Source organism: Salvelinus sp. IW2-2015, linkage group LG4q.1:29 (genome assembly GCF_002910315.2).
Source record: "Salvelinus sp. IW2-2015 linkage group LG4q.1:29, ASM291031v2, whole genome shotgun sequence".
NCBI classification, from domain to species: domain Eukaryota; kingdom Metazoa; phylum Chordata; class Actinopteri; order Salmoniformes; family Salmonidae; genus Salvelinus; species Salvelinus sp. IW2-2015.
Genome location: NC_036842.1, coordinates 19,111,008 through 19,137,145, shown reverse-complemented (window position 1 = coordinate 19,137,145; position 26,138 = coordinate 19,111,008). Strand labels below are relative to the sequence as shown.

General features: G+C 43.7%; 1 protein-coding gene across 4 annotated transcripts in view; it reads left to right on the top strand.

Annotated features, from left to right (window-relative positions):
* LOC111961594 (zinc finger protein 618) overlaps positions 1 to 21,316 on the top strand; it is a 35,078-nt gene extending 13,762 nt beyond the window's left edge. The window contains exons 6-15 of one of the 4 annotated variants that reach the window (XM_023983988.2): positions 4,496 to 4,585; positions 6,601 to 6,684; positions 12,645 to 12,734; positions 12,914 to 13,009; positions 14,267 to 14,344; positions 14,766 to 14,810; positions 15,273 to 15,356; positions 15,559 to 15,636; positions 16,282 to 16,452; positions 16,645 to 21,316. In XM_023983988.2, coding sequence (XP_023839756.1) covers positions 4,496 to 4,585; positions 6,601 to 6,684; positions 12,645 to 12,734; positions 12,914 to 13,009; positions 14,267 to 14,344; positions 14,766 to 14,810; positions 15,273 to 15,356; positions 15,559 to 15,636; positions 16,282 to 16,452; positions 16,645 to 18,275 — 2,447 coding nt within the window. In that variant the 3' untranslated portion in view covers positions 18,276 to 21,316. The remainder of the gene's footprint in view (positions 1 to 4,495; positions 4,586 to 6,600; positions 6,685 to 12,644; positions 12,735 to 12,913; positions 13,010 to 14,266; positions 14,345 to 14,765; positions 14,811 to 15,272; positions 15,357 to 15,558; positions 15,637 to 16,281; positions 16,453 to 16,644) is intronic. The other 3 variants (XM_023983990.2, XM_023983989.3, XM_070442110.1) reach the window with 3 other exon arrangements.
* Positions 21,317 to 26,138: the final 4,822 nt, after the last annotated feature.

The following is a 26,138-nucleotide window of genomic DNA, read 5'->3' as shown; positions in this document are numbered from 1 at the left end:
GCCTACACATGCTGCTCCAGAGACAGTACTGTTCTTCCTTCAGACAAGCATGTGTCTAAACTTTGTTCATTTGCATAACGCCTCGTTCACGTTCGCTTGCAAATGTCCGAACTCACCAAAAACGACATTTGGTAGCTCATGTATGTATGTAAACTCAGCAAAAAAAAGAAACGTCACTTTTTCCAGGACCCTATCTTTCAAAGATAATTCGTAAAAATCCAAATCACTTCACAGATCTTCATTGTAAAGGGTTTAAGCACTGTTTCCCATGCTTGTTCAATGAACATGCACCCGTGGAATGGTCATTAAGACACTAACAGCTTACAGACTGTAGGCAATTAAGGTCACAGTTATGAAAACTTAGGAAACTAAAGAGGCCTTTCTACTGACTCTGAAAAATACCAAAAGAAAGATGCCCAGGGTCCCTGCTCATTTGCGTGAATGTGCCTTAGGCATGCTGCAAGGAGGCATGAGGACTGCAGATGTGGCCAGGGCAATAAATTGCAATGTCTGTACTGTGAGATACCTAAGACAGCACTACAGGGAGACAGGACGGACAGCTGATCGTCCTCGCAGTGGAAGACCACGTGTAACAACACCTGCACAGGATCGGTACATCTGATCATCACACCTGCGGGACAGATACAGGATGGCCAACTGTCCGAGATACACCAGGAACGCACAATCCCTCCATCAGTGCTCAGACTGTCCGCAGTAGGCTGAGAGATGCTGGACTGAGGGCTTGTAGGCCTGTTGTCTGGTGAGGACCTGCCTTACATCACCGGCAACAACGTTGCCTATGGGCACAAACCCACCGTCGCTGGACCAGACAGGACTGGAAAAAAGTGCTCTTCACTGATGAGTCGTGGTTTTGTCTCACCAGGGGTGATGGTCGGATTCACGTTTATCGTCGAAGGAATGAGCTTTACTCCGATGCCTGTACTCTGGAGCAATATCGATTTGGAGGTGGAGGGTCCGTCATGGTCTGGCGTGGTGTGTTACAGCATCATCGGACTGAACTTGTTGTCATTGCAGGCAATCTCAACTCTGTGCGTTACAGGGAAGACATCCTCCCTCATGTGGTACCCTTCCTGCAGGCTCATCCTAACATGACCCTCCAGCATGACAATGCCATCACGCACAGAACGAGCAGTATGGCTGATTTCCTGCAAGACAGCAAAGTCGGAGTTCTGCCATGGCCAGCGAAGAGCCGGGATCTCAATCCCATTGAGCACGTCTGGGACCTGTTGGATCAGAGGGTGAGGGCTAGGGACATTTCTGTCCGGGAACTTGCAGGTGCCTTGGTGGAAGAGTGGAGTAACATCTCCCAGCAAGAACTGGGAAATCTGGTGCAGTCCATGAGGAGGAGATTCACTGCAGTACTTAATGCAGCTGGTGGCCACACCAGATACTGACTGTTACTTTTGATTTTGACCCCCCCCTCTTGTTCAGAGACACATTATTCCATTTCTGTTAGTCACATGTCTGTGGAATTTGTTCAATTTGTCTCAGTTGTTGACTCTTATGTTCATACAAATATTTACACATGTTAAGTTTGCTGAAAATTAACGCAGTTGACAGTGAGAGGACGTTTCTTTTTTTGCTGAGTTTATGTATGCATATACATGTGTGTGTATGTATAACTTCATGAGCTGTAGTATCGGTCTTTTAAATTTCTTTGTTTTCGTTTGCGCTTGTTAGAATATTTAGCTAGCAGCCTCTGTTGAAATTTGCTCTTACTTGGTAGCTAATTTTGGTAGCATTCTGGTAATAGACGCCCAATGTTTGTTTTTTTCCTTTTGGTGCCCCTTTGTATACTAAGCCGGTAATTATGTATATCCCGGTATGCGAGAAGGACAGTATGATGAATTGAAAATCTGCAAAACGCCCAGCCTTACTACCTAACGCAACAATTGCTGTAAGGTTAGTAAGAGGGGATATGCATCTTTAAAATTATATAAGCACATTGTCATTAACAGTTGGAAAAAAGTGTTAATTACAGAAATGATTATAGTTGAATGCAGCCACTGTCATTGGCCTACTTGAGTTGCGAGGTAATTTGCTAATTGAAGGACTGCAAGTGCCATTTGAGCCGCGACTCACTACTGAAACAGGTGTGTCTTTCTCATCAAAAACACTTCACCGTTTACTCCTGTTTCAACACTGTGTTATTCCCTTTTTATAATGGGAGTTGAGACATACAGTTTAACAGCATTAGAAAGCTAAAATCCTTCCATTTTTAACCAGTAGATACCCGCATTTGGCATATATTTGCCTTGTATTTGATTTGTGAGCTTCTACTTGGTGGACAGGCTTTTGTTAAACATGAAACAAAGTATGTCCCTAGACTGATAAATCTGTCGTGATTTGGCAAGGAATGTAGCGGTCGGATCGAAATTGAATGAGACTCGTAAGTGTTGGAAAAGAGAATGTAGGGAGAAGAGCTGTGATCACTTGGCTAGGTTTCTTTTTTTTGTTGTGAGTTGCTAATGCACATAAAAAATGGAAGGGACACTAAAGTCAACGTGAATTAAGGGTCCTCCTCATGTGAAGGCGCATGGTGAAAGCATGGTCAGCTCGTGGCAGTGTTTACTCATTCCTGTCTCCTTCGGCCCCCCTTCACATTAGATTCATCAGACAAAGTTCTATTGACCGTTGACATCTAGTGGAAGCCGTAGGAAGTGAAAACTCATCAATATCTCGTTGTAATTTCAATGAGAGCTTGGTTGAAAAACTGCCACCTCAGAAACAATTCAAACAGGAAGTGGAACTTCTCAGGTTGAGTTCTGTTATACTCACAGACATAATTCAAACAGTTTTAGAAACATCAGAGTTTTCTATCCAATACGAATAATACTATGCATATATTAGCAACTGGGACTCAGGAGCAGGCCGTTTACTATGGGCACCTCTGTGCACCTTTCATCCAAGCTACTCAATACTGCCCCTGCAGCCATAAGAAGTTAAGCCTTACTGACAAACTATGACTGACAACTTCATTGTCCCTTACACTTCAGCTCCACTATAAGTGTTGTGTTGCTTTGCCATCAGCATTGTCAATCGTCGTAGGGGTGTTGAGGGTGCTGCAGCACCCCCTGAAAATCAACAAAATTATATAAACGCTCAAAATATTGAAAAATTGATTTATGCATATCGGGTCCGGGTGAAAAAGCACCAGGTCCATTTCGGGAAGGCCTTTACTGTTTGCACCTTCATCCTCTGATTTACACCAGAGATCTATATATAATGATGAGATGCTCATGTCTCCGCCCTAACAATGGGAGTCATTGTCCCAAAGGTGGGAAGGCAGGCGACAAGCTTACGTCCAAAATAAACGCATTGGGCTTGTTTTGGACAGATTTTGGCGAGAGTGAAACCTCTTCCTCACACACACACAACAAGCCCCTTCCACTCACAACAAAGTTGAGAGATCACTTCTTCACCTCTGACAAGCTGTTTCAGCTCACTATTAGAGGTTTGGTCCAACTGAATGGGTCACATGGACACAAACACAGAGACATTATTTTACTGTAATAGAGAAGTTACCTTTTCAAACCATACCCTTTTTATTGGGTCTCAACTCCTTAAATTGCTCGCAGAGCAGACACTACTAAAACAGTATCAATGAACATTGATTCTGGAAAATCAATGCTCAGTTTGTCTGGTGCCCATTGCTGTACCGCTAGCAGCATTTTAGTAAAGGATTCTTATATTAGCTGTCTAGTCTGTTTTTATAAATGAGCAATAAGCATAAAACACTTTTATAAGGAGTTGGCAACTCATTCTCATTCTGAGAAATAAGGTAGCTAAGCCACAAAAATATGATTTTTAGGCCATATCATCCAGCCCTATCCACAACACCATCTTAATAATTTTTCTAATAAGACATAGGGCTGGGAATTGCAAGAGACCTCCTGATACAACATTATCACAATATTTTGGTGCCGATACATACAGAATGGCAATACCTATCATATCACAATTTATCAGGTACAAGAGAGAGCAATAATACATGCTGGGAGTCATGGAAATAAAAGTGCTGAAAGCATTTTGTCTCGCCATATATTTTTTTTTAAAGAAGATTGAGTGAGTCTTAGCTATAAAATGAGAAATACCGAAGTCTTAGTGCAGGTACAGCCAACTAGTGTTAACTACCTGGCAATTTAAACATTTTTGAGAATCTGTACTTTGAGTCATGGACTCTATGTTGTCAAAATACTGCAATACTCAACTGTGTTGATTCCATCCCTAGTAAGAGAATAGGTCACATCTAAAAACAATAATTCATATTCTTCCTGTACAACATGCCAACACTACACACAGGCAAAGTCGATGGACCCATAACACAGCAAACCATCCACTGGTTTTTATACCTTATTGAATGATATGAAACAAATCGGTGCTGTGCGCTAGGCTATGACCAGTGGGATGTGATGTCATTGAATGCCAGTGTGCCACAGACCAGACAATGCGATCTCTGTGTATCCGAATGCAGATAGCTTCCGCTACTCCTGTGACATCTGCGGGAAGAAGTACAAATACTACAGCTGCTTCCAGGAGCACCGCGACCTGCACGCTGTGGACGGTAACTGACTACCTACCCTCTCCTCATTTACTCTCCATTATTGCATTCCTACTAGGCCTTTTCTATTCTTTGTCTGTTTGGATTCGAATGGTAGCTTGTTCTGCCTTAGACCTGGCACTGCAGTCGGCGTTCCAATTAATCCCAAAGGTGTTCGATGGGGTTGAGGTCAGCTCTTTGGAGGCCAGTCATGTTCTTCCACACCGATATCGACAATCCATTACTGTATGGACCTCGCTTTGTAAATGCATTCTCATGCTGAAACAGGAAAGAGCCTTCCACAAAGTTGGAAGCACAGAATCGTCTCGAATGTCATTGTATGCTGAACCGTTAAGATGTTCCTTCAATGGAACTAAGGTATGGGGGGAAAAGCAGCCCCAGACCATTATTCCTCCATCACTAAACTTTACAGTTGGCACTATATGTTGGGGTAGGTAGCGTTCTCCTGGCATCTGCCAAACCCAGATTTGTCCGTCGGACTGCCAGATGGTGAAGCGTCAATCCAGAGAACGCGTTTCCACTGCCCCAGAGTCCCATGGCGGAAAGCTTTACACCACTACAGCCGACGCTTGTTATGGTGATCTTAGGCTTGTGTGCGGCTGCTTGTCCATGGAAACCCATTTCATGAAGGTCCTGACGAACAGTTCTTGTGCTGACATTGCTTCCAGAGGCAGTTTGGAACTCGGTCGTGAGTGTTGCAGCTTTTTTTTCGTCTTTTACCTTTATTTCACTAAGAACAAATTATTATTTACATTGACAGCCTACTGGGGAACAGTGGGTTAACTGCCTTGTTCAGGGGCAGAACGACTGATTTTTCCTTGTCAGCTTGGGGATTCGATCCAGCAACCTTTCGGTTACTGGCCCAATGCTCTAACCACTAGGCTACCTGTCGCCCCTTACAGTTGACCGGGGCAGCTCTAGCGGGGCAGAAATTTGACAACCCGACTTGTTGGAAAAGTGGCATCCTATGTAGGTGCCATGTTGAAAGTGACTGAGCTCTTCAGTAAGGCCATTCTACTGCCAGTGTTTGTCTATGGAGATTGCATGGCTGTGCTCGATTTTATACACGGGATTTTATACACGGGTGTTGCTGAAAAAGCCAAAATACACTAGTTTGAAGGTTTTCCAGACCCTAGTGGATTGGCTGTTAATACCTAGCACTGCCTAGCCTGCTTCCTAGCACCTACCTGATGGCGAAGCTAACGTGGCTATCCAAATTATCATGTTGTGGAAATGTACTGTATAGCAAATTGATTTTGTCCCCCCACACCAAACACAATCACAACACGCAGGTTGAAATAGCAAAATAAACTCTGAACGAATTATATTCATTTGGAGACAGGTTGAAAAGCATTGAACTTTTATGGCAATTTAGCTAGCTAGCTTGCAGTTGCTAGCTAATTTGTCCTATTTAGCTAGCTAGCATTGTTGTTGCTAGCTAATTTGTCCTGGGATATAAACATTGAGTTATTTTACCTGAAATGCACAAGGTCCTCTACTCCGACAGTTAATCCACACACAAAACGGTCAGCCGAATCGTTTCTAGTCATCGCTCCTCCTTCCAGGCTTTTTCTTCTTTGGACTTTATATGACGATTGGCAACTTTCATAATAAGGTGCATTACCACAACCGACCTCAAGTTCATCTATCAATCACCCACGTGGGTTTAACCAATGAGGAGATGGCACGTGGGTATATGCTTCCAAAAGCCAATAAGGAGTGGGAGAGGCAGGACTTGCATCGCGTTCTGCATCACAAATTACTTCTATTTTAGCGCCTGGCAACGCTGACGCTTGTTGGCGCCATGATTGAATAACATGTATGTGTACATTTATTTTGTAACGCTCGCGCATGCGATGTGGTCAGCATGTAAGCATAAGTATCATTGTTGCCCTAAAAAACAGATTTCATTAACTTCCACTATCATGGTTACTGCTGCTTTAAATAAAGTAACCTCTGTCAATTAACTTGACCTCTTTCTCTCCATATATCTTTGTCGCCCCCCCCTTTCACCCCAGACCCTTACGAGCAGGTTGTTCTAGGACCTGTGGAAGACGTCAAGGAGGAGGAGCCAGTGGAACCCTTTCAGAAAGTAGGACCAAGTAAGGCTGCACTGTATGCTGGTCTACTGTTGCTTGGCAGATTAGGGGTTTGCGATTAGGCACATCAGACTTTGCTTTATATACACTACTATTCAACAGTTTGGGGTCACTTAGAAATGTCCTTGTTTTCCATGAAACCATACATGAAATGAGTTGCAAAATGAATAGGAAATATAGTCAAGACGTTGACAAGGTTATAAATAATGATTTTTAATTGAAATGTGAATTGTGTCATCAAAGAATCGTTAATTTGCAGCAATTACAGACATGTAAACCTTTGGCATTCTAATCTGAAGAGATTTCACCCCATGCTTCATGAAGCACCTCTCACAAGTTGGATTGGCTTGATGGGCACTTACGTACCATACGGTCAAGCTGCTCCCACAACAGCTCAATAGGGTTGAGATCCGGTGACTGTGCTGGCCACTCCATTATAGACAGAATAGCAGCTGACTGCTTCTTTCCAAAATAGTTCTTGCATAGTTTAGAGCTGTGCTTTGGGTCATTGTCCTGTTGTAGGAGGAAATTGGCTGCAATTAAGTGCTGTCCACTTGGTATGGCGTGATAGCCTTCCTTCTTCAAGATCCCTTTTACCCTGTACAAATCTCCCATTTTTTACCACCACCAAAGCATCCCCAGACTATCACATTGCCTCCACCATGCTTGACAGATGGTGTCAAGCGCTCCTTCAGCATCTTCATTAATTTCTGCGTATCACGAATGTTCTTCTTTGTGATCCGAACACCTCAAACTTAGATTTGTCTGTCCATAACACTTTTTTCCAATGTCCAGTGTCTGTGTCCTTTTTGCCCATCTTAATCTTTTCTTATTATTGGCCAGTCTGAGATATGGCTTTTTCTTTGCAACTCTGCCTAGAAGTCCAGCATCCCGGAGTCGCCTCTTCACTGTTGACATTGAGACTGGTGTTTTGCGGATACTATTTAATGAAGCTGCCAGTTGAGGACTTGTGAGGCGTCTGTTTCTCAAACTAGACACTCTAATGTACTTGTCTTCTTGCTCAGTTGTGCACCTGGGCTTCCCTCTCTCTATTCTGGTTAGAGCCAGTTTGCGCTGTTCTGTGAAGGGAGTAGTACACAGCGTTGTACGAGCTCTTCAGTTTCTTGGCAATTTCTCACATGGAATAGCTTTCATTTCTCAGAACAAGAATAGACTGACGAGTTTCAGAAGAAAAGTATTTTTTCTGGCCATTTTGAGCCTGTAATCGAACCCACAAATGCTGATGCTCCAGATACTCAACTAGTTTAAAGAAGGTCAGTTTTATTGCTTCTTTAATCAGAACAACAGTTTTCAGCTGTGCTAAAATAATTGCAAAAGGGTTTTCTAATGATCAATTAGCCTTTTTAAAAATGATAAACTTGGATTAGCTAACACAACGTGCCATTAGGACACAGGAGTGATGGTTGCTGATAATGGGCCTATGTACGCCTATAGATATTCCCCCAAAAATCTGTAGTTTCCAGCTACAATAGTGATTTACAACATTAACAATGTCTACACTGTATTTCTGATCAATTTGATGCTATTTTAATGGGCAAAAAAAATTGCTTTTAAAAAACAAGGACATTTCTAGGTGACCCCAAACTTTGAAAGGTTGTGTGTGAGATATATAACACACACACACACACAGTGGTTCTTCCTATAAAAGTTGGCGTACTGCTTGCAGGCTGCTGCAAAATTCTATGGCATGTTATTTAAGTGTCAGCCATTGTTGCCATTAATGGTAGTTAGTGCTAGTTTGCCCACCAGAGGGCATCTTTGAGACGTTAAGTTATTGAAATGACTTGGAGTTGGTGGCCTAAGAATCAAAGGGAGCCTTGAATAGCACAGACAATATGGGATAGATTTTTGATTTGATAATTTGATGAATATTATGGTTTTTCTATTCCAAGAAAAACAAATGCATTTCTTACTGTAGCTGTTTTAGCGTAACTTATTTGCAGCAAGGCCTACTTAAATATACAGTAAATCAATCATTCATTTGTGCATGTCATGACACAGCATACAAGTCATCCATGTCTTTAAATCCAGTCAAGCATTTTAGTTATAAAACGAAATAACAAAGGGATCCTTGATTTAATTTTACAATCACAGCTAAAGTGATTTAATTAAGGGTTTCAGTTAGGGAAATATGGTGCTGTACAACGTGACCGGTCGGAGTAGGCCTAGGCTTTTAAGTGACTGCGAGTGAAGAGCAAAATAATCTGTACATTTCCACATAAAAATCTGATTTTTAAAGACCAGTCCCCATGCTCTGTCATTCAGTGATTTATTCCCATAGTAATTTGTTATGGAACCATCCAGATGTGGTTTTAATACTGTACATTTAAAGTCTCTAAACTCGGCAAGAGTCTATTGTCCTGCTGAGAGCTCACAGGTGTGCCTGGAATGGATTGTGACTCAATTTTGTTCCCCGCCCATCGTGTAATTCTCCGCCTGGCTCTCCGCCTATGCCACCTGGCTCTCCGCCAATGCATCAGCTGTAGCCCGTATCGCTACCCTCAGAGAATTTCTCTTTTTTGTAGCTTAAATCATTTGATTAATATTATGGTGTTTTTATTCCATGAAAAAAACGTTCTTATTGTAGTCGATGTAGGCCTAAGTGTTTCCGTTAGGAAAATATGGCGCTATTCAGTGACATTTATTCCCTATTGTCCTGCTGATAGTTGAAATAAACATCTGCATTTTGAAAGAGTATTTTTATCATTTTGTTAACAAAAGCATGAAGATGTTGATGAACAAATACAGTACAGTATATGCTTTATCCAACATTTTGTGGTTGCATGAGGTTTGGCTTTAGAAATGTAAAACTTTACAGTACTTATTACATTTCAAGTTGGGGATTTTTTTTTCTCACACCTAGCTGAGCTATTAGACTATCCTTTTGTAAAATGATGAAGTCTATTGTCCTGCTAATAGCCCATCATGGAATCATTGTTTGCGGAATTCACAGCCTGCTACGCTTGTGAAAAACAAAATGCCTCCAGCTGTCCATCACTACTGTAAATAAAAACACAGCATCTACAGTGGTACAAATATATAATGTAATTTGATAAAAAGGTTAACGCACATCATTTTCAATTTTATACTAACAAGTGGTTGCCATGGTGAATAATCCAATAATAATTGGTATGACACAGTTCTCGGAACTCATTATGAGGCGGCTTCTAAATGAAAATACTTGCAGATCAATAAAATGTCCCTGTAGATCTAATTAAATTGAGGATTGGAGGTTTCTAAATGAATATCTAAGAAACATTTTTCATTAGGGCAAATCTGGTATGTGATTGAGTTAGATATTCTCTAAGGTTTTACATTTCTAAGGGGCTTTTTATATAATTATAATGCAGGAATAATAATAATATTCATCATAATAATAATCCCAGAACTCATTAAGTGGCTACTATCTTCAATATAATCAATAATTCAGAAGGTTAAACCCATAGGTTTTAGGCCTGCAGTAGGTTATAATAATCCCTGCCTTCTGGGAATGTTAAATCCAAAAGTTATGGGTGGAGTTAGAATTTTGGCTGTCAGAAGTATTAAAATCAAACAATGTCAGCCTTTTTAAATGCTCTATTATCCAAATGTTTTTAAAGTGGGTGTGGGTGACGGAGAGAAACAAAATGGTGCAGTTTGAGGCCATGAGGTGGAGAGTGATGCGGGTGCTTGATATAAAATCATTACAAAAAAAATAAGGAAAAATAAAGCTTGCAACACGCATCTGATTATTCATAATGAATAGGATTTATTTTGTTTACATTCTTCATTGTAACCACAATGTCACAAATAATTGAACACACACATGAGCAGATTACACACATGAGCAGATTAATAATAAATGTTTTGACGAAATTAAAGACTATCAGAAAGAATGTTGGTACTTATGTATTTTGATCCAAAGCCATGAATGAGTGAGTCACTCACTGACAAATCCTCGCTGGACTTTCATTCCATTTCTTCATCACATCAGCAAAGAAGGACTCTGTTTCAGAAACTCCCTTTATATAAAGGGGCTGTCACTCGTTCACACTGGTAAATAAAGCCAGGTTGTTATTTATAATGACTTATTTCTGTTTTTAGAGAAAGAGAAACCAAAACCTTTATTTATTTTGAAAATCAAGGGTTTTTCTTAATTTTTACTATTTTCTACATTGTAGAGTAATAGTGAAGACATCAGCTGTGAAATAACACATATGGAATCAAAGTTTTAAACAAATTCTAGATTCTTCGAAGTAGCCACCCTTTGCTTTGACAATAGCTTTGCACACTCTTGGCATTCTCTCATCCAGCTTCACCTGGAATGATTTTCCAACAGTCTTGAAGGAGTTCCCACATGCTGAGCACTTGTTTGCTGTTTTTCCTTCACTTTGCGGTCCAACTCATCCCAAACCATCATAATTGGTTTGAGATTGAGTGATTGTGGAGGCCAGGTCATCTGATGCAGCACTCCATAACTCTCCTTCTTGGTCATATAGCCCTTACACAGCCTGGAGGTGTGTTGGGTCATAGTCCTTTTTGAAAACAAATGATAGTCCCGCTAAGTGCAAACCACATGGGATGGTGTATTGCTGCAGAATGCTTTGGTAGGCATGTTGGTTAAATGTGCCTTGAATTGTAAATAAATCAGTGTCACCAGCAAAGCACCATCACACCACCACCTCCATGCTTCACAGTGGGTACCACACATGTGGAGATCATCGGTTCACCTACTCTGCGTCTAACAAAGACACGGCTGTTGGAACCAAAAATCTCAAATTTGGACTCATCAGACCAAAGGACAGATTTCCACCGGTTTAATGTCCATTGTTCGTGTTTCTTGGCCCAAGCATGTCTCTTCTTCGTGTCCTTTTTATTAGTGGTTTCTTTGCAGCAATTCGACCATGAAGGCCTGATCCACGCCGTCTCCTCTGAACAGTTAATGTGTCTGTTACTTGAATTCTGACACATTTATTTGGGCTGCGCTTTTAGGCTGGTACCTCTAATGAACTTATCCTCTGCAGCAAAGGTAATGCTGGGTCTTCCTTTCCTGTGGCGGTCCTCATGAGAGCCAGTTTCATCATAGGCGCTTGATGGTTTTTGCGACTGCACTTGAAGAAACTTTCAAAGTTCTTAATTTTCCGGATTGACTGACCTTCATGTCTTAAAGTAATGATGGACTGTCGTTTTTGTCTTTCCTTATTTGAGCTGTTCTTGCCATAATATGGACTTGGTCTTTTACCAAATAGGGTTATCTTCTGTATACCACCCATACCATGTCACAACACAACTGATTGGCTCAAACGCATTTAGAAGGAAAGAAATTCCACAAATGTACTTTTAACAAGGCACACCTGTTAATTGAAATGCATTCCAGGTGACTACCTCATGAAACTGGTTGAGAGAATGCCAAGAGTGAGCCTAGCTCTCATCAAGGCAAAGGGTGGCTACTTTGAAGAATCTCAAATATAAAATATATTTTGATTTAACACTTTATTTTTGGTTACTACATGACTCCATGTGTTAATTCATAGTTTTGATGTCTTCACTATTCTACAATGTATAATTTTTTTTGTATTTTTTATGAAATCCTTTAATGAGTAGGTGTCAACTTTTGACTGGTACTGTATATTTTATTTATATTCAAAGTTTTTTTTTTTATATATATCTGAAATCCTACTTTGCAATGTGTTATTAAGGCAATGTTTTTAGTTTTGTCCTCATTTAAATCTTTACCTCATACCTGCAATGTATTTTGCTCTCAGGATGGATACATATAATTTATGACAGTAATAACATATTATTTAGATGTCTATCAATGTCCCAACTATTGAAAATTAAGGAAACCATTTCAGTGAACCACCAAGGATGCTACTCTTATCATTGCAGAATGTGATTTTATATATTTATCGCATGCAAATGTGATATTTTATGTATCCACTTTTTCTCATTGTCCCCCACAGAAACGGGAAGCTACGAGTGTGAGTTCTGTGGGAAGCAGTACAAGTACTTCAACCCATACCAGGAGCATGTGGCTCTTCACCAACCAATGAGTAAGTAATCTCACAGGTGTACAGAAGGGACTAGTCGTATGCTGTAGTCTATAACCTCCCTCTCTTACCTATCAAACTCACCGGCGTCCTCAAATCACTTGTGTTATCATTGGTTCATGTAAAGTAAAATAATGAACCACTATTTATTTGATGATAATGACAGAACTCTCTTCCCACAGATTTCTCCTTTGATAATATGAAGTCGCCTCGATCACGTGGAAGTGTGGATGGAAACATGGACGTTAGCAAATACAGTGCCACTAAATTAGAAACAGGTATGGAGAACTGACCTGGGATCTGTGCTTAAGCAGCTCTCTCACAACTGAGACTTTTGCAATCACTGCGCGTGAACGAATACAGTATAATGTATACCACTTAAAGATGTAAACTTTTAGACCATCAAATAGACTTGCAAATTTACCCAAATCGTGGGTAGGTTCAATCAAACCCCACAAACCGTTAGCTGTAACATCATTTGACATCACTGTAAACCCGCGGAACTATTCCCCTCACCCCCACCTATTGGTAGCTGGGTAAAAAAAAAAGCAGACATTCAATATTTCTTTAAGCATGGAGAAGGTATTAATACTTTCTGAAGGCACTGTATCTAAACTTGAAGTATTCATGGTCAAATTACCGGGGCCCACATTGATTTTATTAGCCACTCTCACTGTGATGTCTTATATAAAAATGTCAAACATTTCTCTTTGCCCCATGGCAGAATGAGTAGAATTGCATGAAATTAGTTGTACAATTGCAAAATCCTCTCCGCCCCATAGCAAAATGTGTAGAATGGCAGCGAACTTGCATTTAAACTAACCAACATTTTCACTTTTTTCTCTCCGCTGTTAAGAGGGGGGTGCGCTAAAATGATTTGGTGGGTTGGGTGGGGCACTGCTGCCCCTCATGAGAAGTTTACATTTATTGTAGTCCCCATCCCTGCCATAAACCAAGGCTACAATCTCCTGCCAAAGATGATTTGGCTCTGCTTTGTCTGCTGTGATCCGAAACGCTGCCTTCGCGCCTCTTATCTATCATATCGCTCACCTGATCAGTTCCTATCTCTCTCCACTGAGCAGTTTGTCTATGGAGAGCTATTTAAAGCTTGGCAGTCTCTCCTAGCGCACAAATATGGGTCAAAAGAGAGAGTGGGGAGGCGTACTCGGACCCATATTTAAACGCTATGGGTGAATATTAATTTTATTTTAAAAAATTGTGAAGAAAACGGAGTGAATCATACCAAGGACATGAATTCAATGCACAGAGTATAGTGGTCGTTTCGCTATGGATTAGTATTGTGTAGGCTTCGGAAATCATCTATTGCGTCAATATCCCCTACTATTGTATGATATGTATCCACCTGCTTTTCACCCATGTGTTGTCAGTTACTCAAAAAATACAGTAGGTCTGCACCTACTGCACCTTTGTGTATGTGGACTAACTGGTTCTACGCACCAGGTAGGAAACGTTTCGGGAGCGTGCCATGGTTTTCCTTTTTCCTTGTCAGTTCAAACATTGTTTATCTTTCACAGACAGTTCCTTTAGTCGGAAAATGGAGCGCAAAACCCAGTCCAGCCTGGTGGACACCAACAGTTCCCAGAACTCAAGCGGTAAGCACTGAGGCACTTCTCATAAGCTGTGTGCCTATGTGTTTTATGAATATCTTTCTGCACAGATGTGTTCTTACTGAGACCTGGGTAGAACACTGCGGTAGATGGAGAGTGAATCAGACAGGAGTGTGAGTGTTGGTTTAGTGTCCAAGCATATAACCACATTCAAATTGAGGCCTGATTCTCTACCCCTCTCCCTGAAGTACACACTAATTTTCTCCCCCTTGTGGATAAAAAAAATATTGATTGGCTTAGAAATATGGGGTAACATTCTCTAGCCAATGCATACATCAATTGAATGCTTTTAACTCCACAAGGGGAGGAGAACAAGTGCACACTCTGAAATTGGTGACAAGTAGGGAATCCTATCTAAAAAATCCATGCAGTGTCTGTGATGTCACTTTCTCACGCTCTCCCTCAGGTACTCCAAGCCCCCTGGTGGCCGGTTCGTTCCCTGCATCACAGAGTGAGTCCACCTCTCTCGCTGCCTGCCTGAAAACACAAATGTGACCATTTCACCCTCTCCGTGTTGTTTATTTTGACCATAATGAGATGCAGCTACTGCCACTGATATTTTCTTACTCGTCATTTCTTATCAGTCTCCCTGTTAATTTGGGCTTGTCACACTTGCACCTCCATTTCGTCAATGTTTGTGACCCTGTAGTAGTTGATGTGAAGGTTTGGATTTGGGCAGGTTACTCCATGGTGAATTGGAAGAGACTAGGTTGGCATAACTGTTTTTTTAGTGTTGTCGTGGCAGCAGATGACTTATACTTTACTTCAGCTGGCCATAATGCTTCTGCGCCCTTCAGCAATAACCTGTTACTGTTGACAACAAGCCAGTTGGGAAATGTCATGAAAAAGGTATTCAATGAAGCAAGCAATCAAATTATGTTTATTTAATTACATCTTTTTGCAAATGCATTAGTCACAAAGTGCTTCACAACAATCCGGGCCTACAGCCCCCAAAACCCCAAAGACAAGGCGACAGTGGCAGAGACCAAGTCTCTAGGTAGGAAGACTCAATCACTCTTCAATGGCATAGATAGATGATATTAAGTAGGTTTAACATGTGTTTTATATGTGTTAAAATTAAACATCTTGTCACAGTGGCCTAGATCTTGGACCACTCAGGGGATAGACTGGGCAGGTCCACAGTGGATGTGCTCTTGTTACAATACGGGAACCCTTTTTTCTGGGCCTTGTGTTTCTAGAACCCTACACATGTGGCGCCTGTGGCATCCCGTTCCAGTTCTACAACAACCTGCTGGAGCACATGCAGTCCCACGCTGGTGAGTTACCTGCACCTCGAGGGATAGATACAGCACCAGACTGGCTGTACCCCAAGTGTAACACTAACGTGTAACACTATCAGTCAAATCGGTTGGAGAGGGGCTTTCAGCAGAAGTGGAAATGTACTGTTGTAATGGCTGAATACTTCAGATACTGTCTACTGTATTTCCAACTATTGGAATTGTTTATTCCTTTGCACAAAGCTCAGCCAAATTAGGTGGCCGAAATAGCTGCTGTACAGCACTCCAAGCTAAAACATACAAATTCCTAGGAGAGAGAAGGGATATTTTCATCTACACTTTGATTTTTGCATTTTTTTATTTCATTTTTTGCATATTAAATTGAGTATGCTCTTTGTGTTACAACCATTTCACCCCTGTTGTTTTATAATGTGTAGCCACTATTAGAGGCTAGTGGTTGTTTCCTAACCCTATGTAACTATCTTAACTTTTGAGCTAGTAGCCAATAGCCAACCCTCTGGTTATTAGCTTCTAGCTAAATCCATTGTAGCTCGTTGCTAGCTGGCCCATTAACAATTAGTTAACCCTTTAGCCAACCTCATGTTATTATTAGCAATTAACCAACTTGTAGCTAGTAGCTGTTGACCTTCTCTATCACAGAATGCTAACCCTCTATCCCCCCAGCGGATAATGAGAACCACACCAAAGGGGGGTCTCCAAAGACATCACCGGGCCCAGCCTCACAGGACCAACTGTGGAGGTCCCCCCAGCCCCAGCATCAGGCCCAAGCTCAAATAGTTCAAGTCCAGATACAGGCTCAGCCCCAGCCTACACAGAGAAACCACTACACTAACCGTGAGTAGGCTACTATTCATCACTGTCATAGTCATGCTGCTTATGAATGAACACACTTAGGCCACACTGCCTATGAATACACACACTCAAACCCGTTCTCCTCTACCTCATTTTCCATCTATTTTTCTATTTCTCCTTTCACTCTCTCCTCCTCTCTCACTGCTTCTCTCCTATGCCTCTCTCTATCCACAGAAAACAGTGGTGGACTACCGGAGAAGGAAAGGCAGCAGGTGGCCGAGCGTCTCCTCAGGGTAATGTGTACAGACCTGGGCGTGCTCAACATGCTCAACAGTAAGGACTTCCTGAAGCTGGCCCAGACTCTGGTGGACACGGGCGCCCGCCACGGTGCCTACTCCACCCGCGAAGCCCTGGGCAACATGAGCTCACTGGCCCTGCGCCAGCTTCCCCGCATGTACAACCAGATCAAGGTGAAGGTGACCTGCGCCCTGGGCTCCAACACCTCACTGGGCATCGCCGTCACCTGCCACTCCCAGACAGTGGGGCCTGACGCCTGCCTAGTGCTGACAGCCTACCAGGTGGAGGGGTCCAGGCTCAAGCGCTATGTTCTAGGTGTCAAGGAGGCAGACCTGAGGGAGGGACCCGAGCAGGTACACCAGTGGACCCAGAACGTGCTGTCGGAGTTCGTCATGTCGGACATCCGCACGGTGTACGTGACTGAGCCGAGGGTGTCTGGGGTGGGGGGCTCGCCGCTGGGTGGAGGCTGGCGGGGGAGGGTGTGTCTGCGATGCGCCGGGTGCTCGCTGGGTGTAGTGGTCCAGGCGGTGCTGGGGAAGCGCAGCCTGCAGGCGCGGGGGCTCCACGAATTGACTGAGCTGCTGGCTGCCTGCCGTGACATTGCTGCCTCCACCAGCCTCTCGTTACGTGACGACTCCACCAGTGCCACCATGGATGAGGGCACGTCTAACCCCTCCGCTCCCCCCAGGCCTAGCCCCACCCCTCCCTGCTGGGACCGCACGGCTGAGGCCCTGCTTCAGGTGCATGCCCACTTTGAGCAGATATGTGAGGCATATGGGAGGAGTAAGGCCACAGCTTCCACGCTGCAGGGCCTCAACAAACACCTGCTGGGGACGCTGGCCTGCCTGCTGGCCCCTCTACGCCTTGCCGCCCTGGAGCTCAGCAGTCAGAGGAGGCCCACCCTGCAGCAGGTGCTACCTGTGTACCTGCGACTGGAGAAACTGTTCACCTCCAAGGCTGGGGAGGTGGGGATCGCCAGCAAGCTCTGCCACTACTTCCTGGAAGCCCTGAAGGAGAACTTTAAGGTGGAGAAAGCCCACCAGGTAGCCATGGTCCTGGATCCTCAGCTGAAGCTGCGTCCCGTCCCAGCCTACCAGCATGAGGAGATCATCGCCCGCGCCTGCGAGATGGCCACAGACCCCCACGATGGGGGGCAAGCCACCGGCGGGGGGTCCGGAGGTGAGGATGTGGATGGACCCTCAACACCCAAACGGCTTCGAGTGAACGTCCCCGGCAGCGGAGTGAACGCCAGAGGTGTGGTAGCCGTGTCATCGGAGGCATCGTCAGATGAAAGCCAGACCCAGGTGAGACAGGAGGTTTTCCAGTATCTGGCTGAACCGCTCCTCCAGGGCACCACCCCAGACCTCTTCCACTACTGGAGCACCGCGGTGGGTGACCGCTTCCCCAGACTGGCACGCCTAGCACTGTGGCTGCTGGCCGTGCCTGCCGTGGGCATCCGCAGCGAGTGTGTGAGCGTGTGTGAGCAGAGCCTGGCCATGAAGAGGAGACAGCAGGTCACCACTGAGGAGATGAACAAACTCATCTTCCTGCGCTCCAACATGGCCTGAACGTTAGTCTGACCACCAACGCTGACCTAACCATGACCTCTCCACCAATGACTACAGACCATCTACATAGGGATAGGGGAACCCTGAGGGGCCATACTCGTGAACTTTTGCTTAGACCCAAGGTTTATACCTGTAGTCTAAAATGGCTAGCTGCTAGTGTTTCTCATAGGCCAACCTGACACAATTAGCTATGATGCTGAGCACATCATTAAGTCCTGAAAGATTCTGTATCGGCCAATTCAAATCATTGACATAGTTGGACGTGATCCAGCACATTTTCACGAAAGCGTCCTTACCAGAAGTCCACCGGCAAGTTAGTAACTAGCTAGTTCAGTGTAGAGCGTCTAGTTCCTGACAATTGTCACAACTTGCGGCGTAGGTTCGAGTCCCCCATGGGATGTTTTATTTGATCAAACACCTGGACTGGTTGGATACTGTTCAAGAAGGTGAGGAATAGGGGGATCTTCTCAAGATGCTGATCTGGTTAGTGCCAAATGCAACAACCAAGAATTATCAGCAGTTGAATTTGCTTAAAATTCCTAGGATAAATGTCAAGGATTGTAAGGGTGTTGCATATGGTGCTAGCTAGTAACCTCTATTATTCGTTGAGCCTTAAAGATCTCTCTCTTTCGCTGATTCACTTCTAGCCTAGTCTCGTCCACCAGCCGGCTCTGCTTCTGTCGAACAGTCTGGTTTCACAGCACCTCAGAATGAGACTTGACTGGAAGTCTATGMTAGGAGTGGATGAAACAAGCACTGGTTTTAATTGACTGGTCTCTTTCCATCACCATCTAACCATTTAGATCCTCCTCCTTACATAGTGGACTTCAAAGCATGAGCAGCGCAACTAATTTAAACAAGGAAGTTCAGAAAATCTGAAAGTATGCATCTTATAAATGGTTTTCACATATCAAAGTTATATGCCCGAACTCCGAATCAACTGGTTTTCCCAAAAGTAATATGGTCAATGTGATAACATTTTATTTTGATCTTTTTCAATGTCCCATGTAATACAGCTGTAGCGGCTCACTCGCTCTACATCGACATATAATTAATTTAGCAGACATTCTTATCCACAGCGACTTACAGTACTGGGTGCATACATTTGTATATATTTTTGTACATACTGGTCCCCCGTGGGACTCGAACCCCCAGTCCTGGCATTGCAAGTGCCATGCTCTACCAACCGAGCTACACGGGACCACAGGACCTCTCTCCTCGATTTTAACCACACACTTTTCAAGTCCCACTTTATTGCACTGTGTTACCAGGCGAGGTTACTTCTGACCTTAGACGTCATAGTCAACATCATGCCTTCACATGATCAAATTGCCTTCTTTTCACAGTTTCATCCATGGCTTAAAGTTGTCTGACTTTAGTAAGTACTTGAAGGACTAAGCTAGGCATACATTAGACAACGATACAAATCTTTACGTCGTTGGCGCACTCACATTATGCAATTGTCTGCATAATCTTGTCACCCTGATGTCTGCGACAGGTGTGCTCACATTACACCAGTTTGCTCACATTGCGACATGTCTAGACCCCTCCCTGTCCTGCTATTTCCAGATGTGTCATGGCCACCTCCTACTATGTGGCTGTAGCTGAGCAACGGAGGACAAGTTGCAAGTCACATCGTAGCACCCCCCTCACTACGCAAGATACGACTGAAAGTTTTGAGCAGAAAAATAATTGGGACCTAGACTGCGGATCGGGACAGTGTAAAACCCACAATCGCACTTATTTCACCCAATCACATTATGCGACCTACGACATCTTGGTTGGAGTTTACAACATCACGATTTACCTGCGATTGTAGTGGATCCCAATTGTGGCAAAATCTCAGTTTATAATCGTATGATGTATGGTCAGCTTAAGGCGTGGCCTTCGGTGGTTGTGTATGGCCTGGCTTCAGATTCGTTCTGGACAATGTTGCGATTAGACTCCACTGAGTGACTACTGAATGACTTGACAGTTTGGGTGGGTATGTTTGGGAGCTCGTTGGCCTGATTGCCCCAGGCTTGTTAGTGGCATCTTTCTACTTTTTCATTGTGGTGTCTTTCAGTCTGGTCCTCAATTGTCCTTAGCCATGTTGTTTTTAGACCGTCTTCCGCTACACCAAGCATGTGTCTTTATGTACTATGTCAGTTTCTCATATTTATTAGTCTTTCTTAGACTTCATTTGTTGTTTGTACTTTTTACATCAAAGATAGACCCATGTGTTAATTTATCCAAAAGCAAATAGTCCAAAGAAACTTACTGGTGTGGCTGTTATGGTTTCATGCTTTTAATTAATGCACTGGATTTGTTTATGATTTCGATTGAAGGATTAAATGTTTTGGCAATGTATGTTCATCCTTCCCCGCACTTGAATTTTGTCTGTCCTCCGTTCAGAGACACTTTCTAATTTAGGAGTTGAGTGTGTGAAATCGTTGTTGCCTTTGTACAAACTTGCACAAATTAGTTGCAATGTGCATAACATCTCAAATGGCTTGACCAATACTACACTGCTCAAAAAAATAAAGGGAACACTTAAACAACACAATGTAACTCCAAGTCAATCACACTTCTGTGAAATCAAACTGTCCACTTAGGAAGCAACACTGATTGACAATCAATTTCACATGCTGTTGTGCAAATGGAATAGACAACAGGTGGAAATTATAGGCAATTAGCAAGACACCCCCAATAAAGGAGTGGTTCTGCAGGTGGTGACCACAGACCACTTCTCAATTCCTATGCTTCCTGGCTGATGTTTTGGTCACTTTTGAATGCTGGCGGTGCTTTCACTCTAGTGGTAGCATGAGACGGAGTCTACAACCCACACAAGTGGCTCAGGTAGTGCAGCTCATCCAGGATGGCACATCAATGCGAGCTGTGGAAGAAGGTTTGCTGTGTCTGTCAGTGTAGTGTCCAGAGCATGGAGGCGCTACCAGGAGACAGGCCAGTACATCAGGAGACGTGGAGGAGGCCGTAGGAGGGCAACAACCCAGCAGCAGGACCGCTACCTCCGCCTTTGTGCAAGGAGGAGCAGGAGGAGCACTGCCAGAGCCTGCAAAATGACCTCCAGCAGGCCCACAAATGTGCATGTGTCTGCTCAAACGGTCAGAAACACGACTCCATGAGGGTGGTATGAGGCCCGACGTCCACAGGTGGGGGTTGTGCTTACAGCCCAACACCGTGCAGGACGTTTGGCATTTGCCAAGAACACAAAAGATTGGCAAATTTGCCACTGGCGCCTGTACTCTTCACAGATGAAAGCAGGTTCACACTGAGCACGTGACAGATGTGACAAGGTCTGGAGACGCCGTGGAGAACGTTCTGCTGCCTGCAATATCCTCAAGCATGACCAGTTTGGCGGTGGGTCAGTCATGGTGTAGGGTGGCATTTCTTTGGGGGGGGCCGCCACAGCCCTCCATGTGCTCGCCAGAGGTAGCCTGACTCATTAGGTACCGAGATGAGATCCTCAGACCCCTTGTGAGACGCAAATGCTGGTGCGGTTGGCCCTGGGTTCCTCCTAATGCAAGACAATGCTAGACCTCATGTGGCTGGAGTGTGTCAGCAGTTCCTGCAAGAGGAAGGCATTGATGCTATGGACCCCGTTCCTTCCCAGACCTGAATCCAATTGAGCACATCTGGGACATCATGTCTCGCTCCATCCACCAATGCACGTTGCACCACAGACTGTCCAGGAGTTGGGCGGATGCTTTAGTCCAGGTCTGGAGGAGATCCCTCAGGAGACCATCCGCCACCTCATCAGGAGCATGCCCAGGCGTTGTAGGGGGTCATACAGGCACGTGGAGGCGCACACACACTACTGAGCCTCATTTTGACTTGTTTTAAGGACATTACATCAAAGTTGGATCAGCCTGTAGTGTGGTTTTCCACTTTAATTTTGAGTGTGACACCAAATCCAGACCTCCATGGGTTGATAAATTTGATTTCCATTGATAATTTGTGTGATTTTGTTGTCAGCGCATTCAACTATGTAAAGAAACAAGTATTTAATAAGAATATTTCATTCATTCAGATCTAGGATGTGTTATTTTAGTGTTCCCTTTATTTTTTTGAGCAGTGTATATTGGAAGTGAGTGTCACACACCAAGGTACATCTTTATAACCTTCCCATTCAGTATAGATAGTTCAGACTTAACTTTCCTCTGTCCAAAGCAATGGTGTGCTTTTTTACCTCAAGTTCTATGACTGAAGGACATGCAGTAAAGGCTCTGGTCTGTCCGACATGCTTTTTGGATCTGTCCAATATGATCAAATAGTAAGTGTAGCATATAGATAATGGAACTGAAATTGATGTTTTAGTTTAAGTGGTCTTTTTTTTTAGCAACCGTAGTGAAGGGATTTTACCTGTAGATCTTAAATTAGGATTTCAAGCAAAAAATGATCCTGAACATGCAGTCAGTCGTTGATGTCGGTATCTCCAATACTACTACTACGATTGCCTCATACGCTTTCTTTGGTAAGATTAGAATTATTACAAGATATGCATGTAATTAATATTAGAGTACTGATCTATTCTATCATATAAGCCAGTGTGTTTCTTCTAAGACGGAACAGTTTCAGGGGGTTAGAAGTTGCTCCTAGGCACAGATCTAAGATCTGCTTAACCTCCCCAAATCCTAGCTTTAAACATTAGGGGCAAAGGCACAAAACTGACTTTAGCTCAGTCTAGGGGCAACTTTGTCGTACTCCTTTCAGGGGTGGCAGTATGTAAATACAAGAGAACTGCTGTTTTATTCCACTAGAGGGAGCAAGTGTTGCAGAAATGGGGAGCACCGTTGATAACACCATACCTCTTTTTATAAACTAGCATTTCAAAGGTTTTGATACACACAACTCAAGCTAAATACTGTTATAGAGAGTTAAATTCAAACTTAAAAGAATTAAAAAATTGCTGCTAACCTATGGCTTCACAGAAACACAGGTCGCAATCTTTTTCCATTGGGTGTGTTGAAAGAAGATGCAAATGTTAACTGTAAATACAAAATGGCTAACATGAATAGTCTTTCCCTCATGTTCAGAATTTTTAATGCTCAATTGGAATTGAGAATAGTCTATGTTGTGTTATTTTATGGAGAATTGTCATTCTTTGTTCTTTTTATACTCTGCTGGGCTGCAAAAAAATATATTTCAAGTTTCTTATTTTGATTCCATAATTTGTCATTTTATTACGCTTTGGCAAAAAGTTTTGTTCCGTTTTTGTGGATTTGAGTTGTCTTATCGGTAGGCTTAATTTATACTTTTGTAGTGACACTATTTTTATACTACTGATAGGATCAAGAGTCTTTTGTCAGACGTGACAGCGCTGTACAATGTTCTGAAATACATTACCCACTGTAGTATGTGCTGTGTGAATAAACTGGCTGAAATGAACATCATCAGCCCCTGGCTGTGGTCTTATGTGCAGTGTCCATGCATTGAGTGGAGTGTGTGTGTAAGACAGAAAGGGCTCTTAACATAGACCAAGTTAGTTAGCCCCTCCATTCAGATATGAACATGATGAGAGACTGGTGGCTGCTTTTCAGTGGCATAGAAAGAGAGGGCTCCCACATGGAGAGGGAGAGCAAGGCCTTACACAGTGGCTGAGTGAGAGACTGAGAGGGCGAATAGGCCTTACATAAAGGCAGAGTGAGAGAGACTCACATGCAAGGAGAAAGAGAGCGAGGCCTTACAGAGAGGCTGGTTGGTTGGAGGTGCGTGCGAGGGTTCCCCGGGGGCCACTGGTGAGAGGGGGAGTGTGTGTCTCGGCCTGCTGTCTTTCTTCCTCCCTTCGCACCCGGGTCACTGAGCCCCTGAGGCACTGCAGACTGCAGCCATGCAGAAACACCCGCGCTGGTTTCCAAGGTTACTTCCACCACAAGCCTACCCGCGAAAGCTAATTCACAGCACATGCGCCCATCTTTGTCTCCCCTTCTACCTCCCCGCCCCACTGCTGAAGGTGAGTTTTTCCACACCGTTTAACCACAGTTGGATGTTTGCTTAAAGCACAAGTGTTGGGGAAACTCATTTTAAGTCATTTAGAAAGAAAAGGGGTGGAGAGAAAAAACTACCCACCACTCAGACAATTATGTCCTATTATGTGCTAGTTAGAGAAGTTGTTGCAGATTGGCTCTTTCTAGGGATAGTATCCAAATACAGGTAACTGCCAAAATAAAGGAACACCATTCTTCCACGAGAAGTTCAATAATTGTGTTTTTTTGTTGATAGTGGTGGAATGCTCTGACTTGGGTGCCGCTCCAGAATCTCCCATAAGTGTTCAATTGGATTAAACTTTTTTTATACCATGATGGGATGTTTTAATCACTTAATTAACTCAGGAACCACACCTGTGTGGAAACTGCAGCTTTCAATATACTTATGTATCCCTCATTCAAGTGTTAACTTTTATTTTGGCAGTTACCTGTATGTTGTGCACATACAATGTGCTTTCACATTCATTTTAGCACCTCTATAACCTGTAGCTTTATAACTAATTTAACCGGACTAGTGCTTCATTACATTGGCAGGCAGGGGTTAGTTTTCCAGGACTCTGGGATTGAGGGGTTCCCCTGTTTACTCCCTGTGCCAGCAGGTGGCAGTACCAGGCTTTAGCTCGACTTAGCTCAAGCCATTCTTCAGGGGTGAACTGGGAACACGTTGATAGATAGCCCAACTCCAGGTAACCTTTGGCTTTGCTGTGCTGTGTGTTATGGGGCAGGAAAAGGCTCATGGATCCCCTCAGACATGATGTCAGGACTGGAAGCGGGAGGCAGATTTATTGAACAGGTAAACTGCTGCCAAGAGCGGAGGGCCATCRAATCATAGTTGTTTTGGCTTTGTTTTGCAGCCCCTGTCCAGCGTGTGTGTGTTTTATTTTATATTCCATATACATGGAGACAGGAGTGAAAGCCGATAGCCAGGATGAGGGAAGTGTGACGGGTATAGGCACTCCTGTGTTAACCTCTAGTTAAATGTAAGATTACTTTCTTTTTCAGCCAGTAGTAGTTTGATGAATGAGAACTGATTTATTATTGCACCCGCTACCGTGCAAAGTCTAATTAAGTAAGCAGCCCACACACTGGTTTAATCTGATGACTCTCTCTGGGCATTATGCCATGTCTTCTACAATACACAACACTACTAGCCCTTCACTCACTCTCCACCATGGCTGTGCCTCAATAGTATCATGTTCGCTTATTCATCTGCGCTAACTTACTAACACTAGCGTGTGCCCCATTGTCATTTTCTAATAAAGTGTTAGCCAGATCCTGCCTCTCCAGTCGAAGGAGAGGAGAGGCACTTTGGCTCACTCCAGGTCACATCCCAAGTGGACTTCTTGACTGTTACCCAAGCAGAGAGAGAACCACAGCTTCAGCTTGTGCTCTGTACATGCATCTCATACCATGTGCCTGACAATGACAAGGGTGCTGGCATCTCCACCGGTGCCCACCTGTCCCTAGCTGTCTGTTCAGTGAGCGCAGGGAGACCGAGGAGGACACAAGAACCAAAATATATAGAACTCCTCCTGTCCCTGACCGTGGCAGCAATGCTGTAGTTCTTCTTCACAGGTGCTGACTTTATCCGCGGTGACATGAATGTACAGAAGTGCCAGGGCGCATACACCCCACTGCTGTCAGGTGTCTCCCCTGTTAACACTCCACCTATCCCCCCCGACCTCACAGGCACCCAATGTACCTTCCTGCCTGCTTGCCTGCCTGCATCTCCCTCCCAGCACTCCAACACGCACACAGAAACACACACACACCGTGGCCTGGATCCAACTAGATTTTTGCAGACGATACAGTAAGCCAGAAAGATTGTCAATGTCCTTTCTGAAGACACATACAGGCTTTATACTCTTGGGTTACA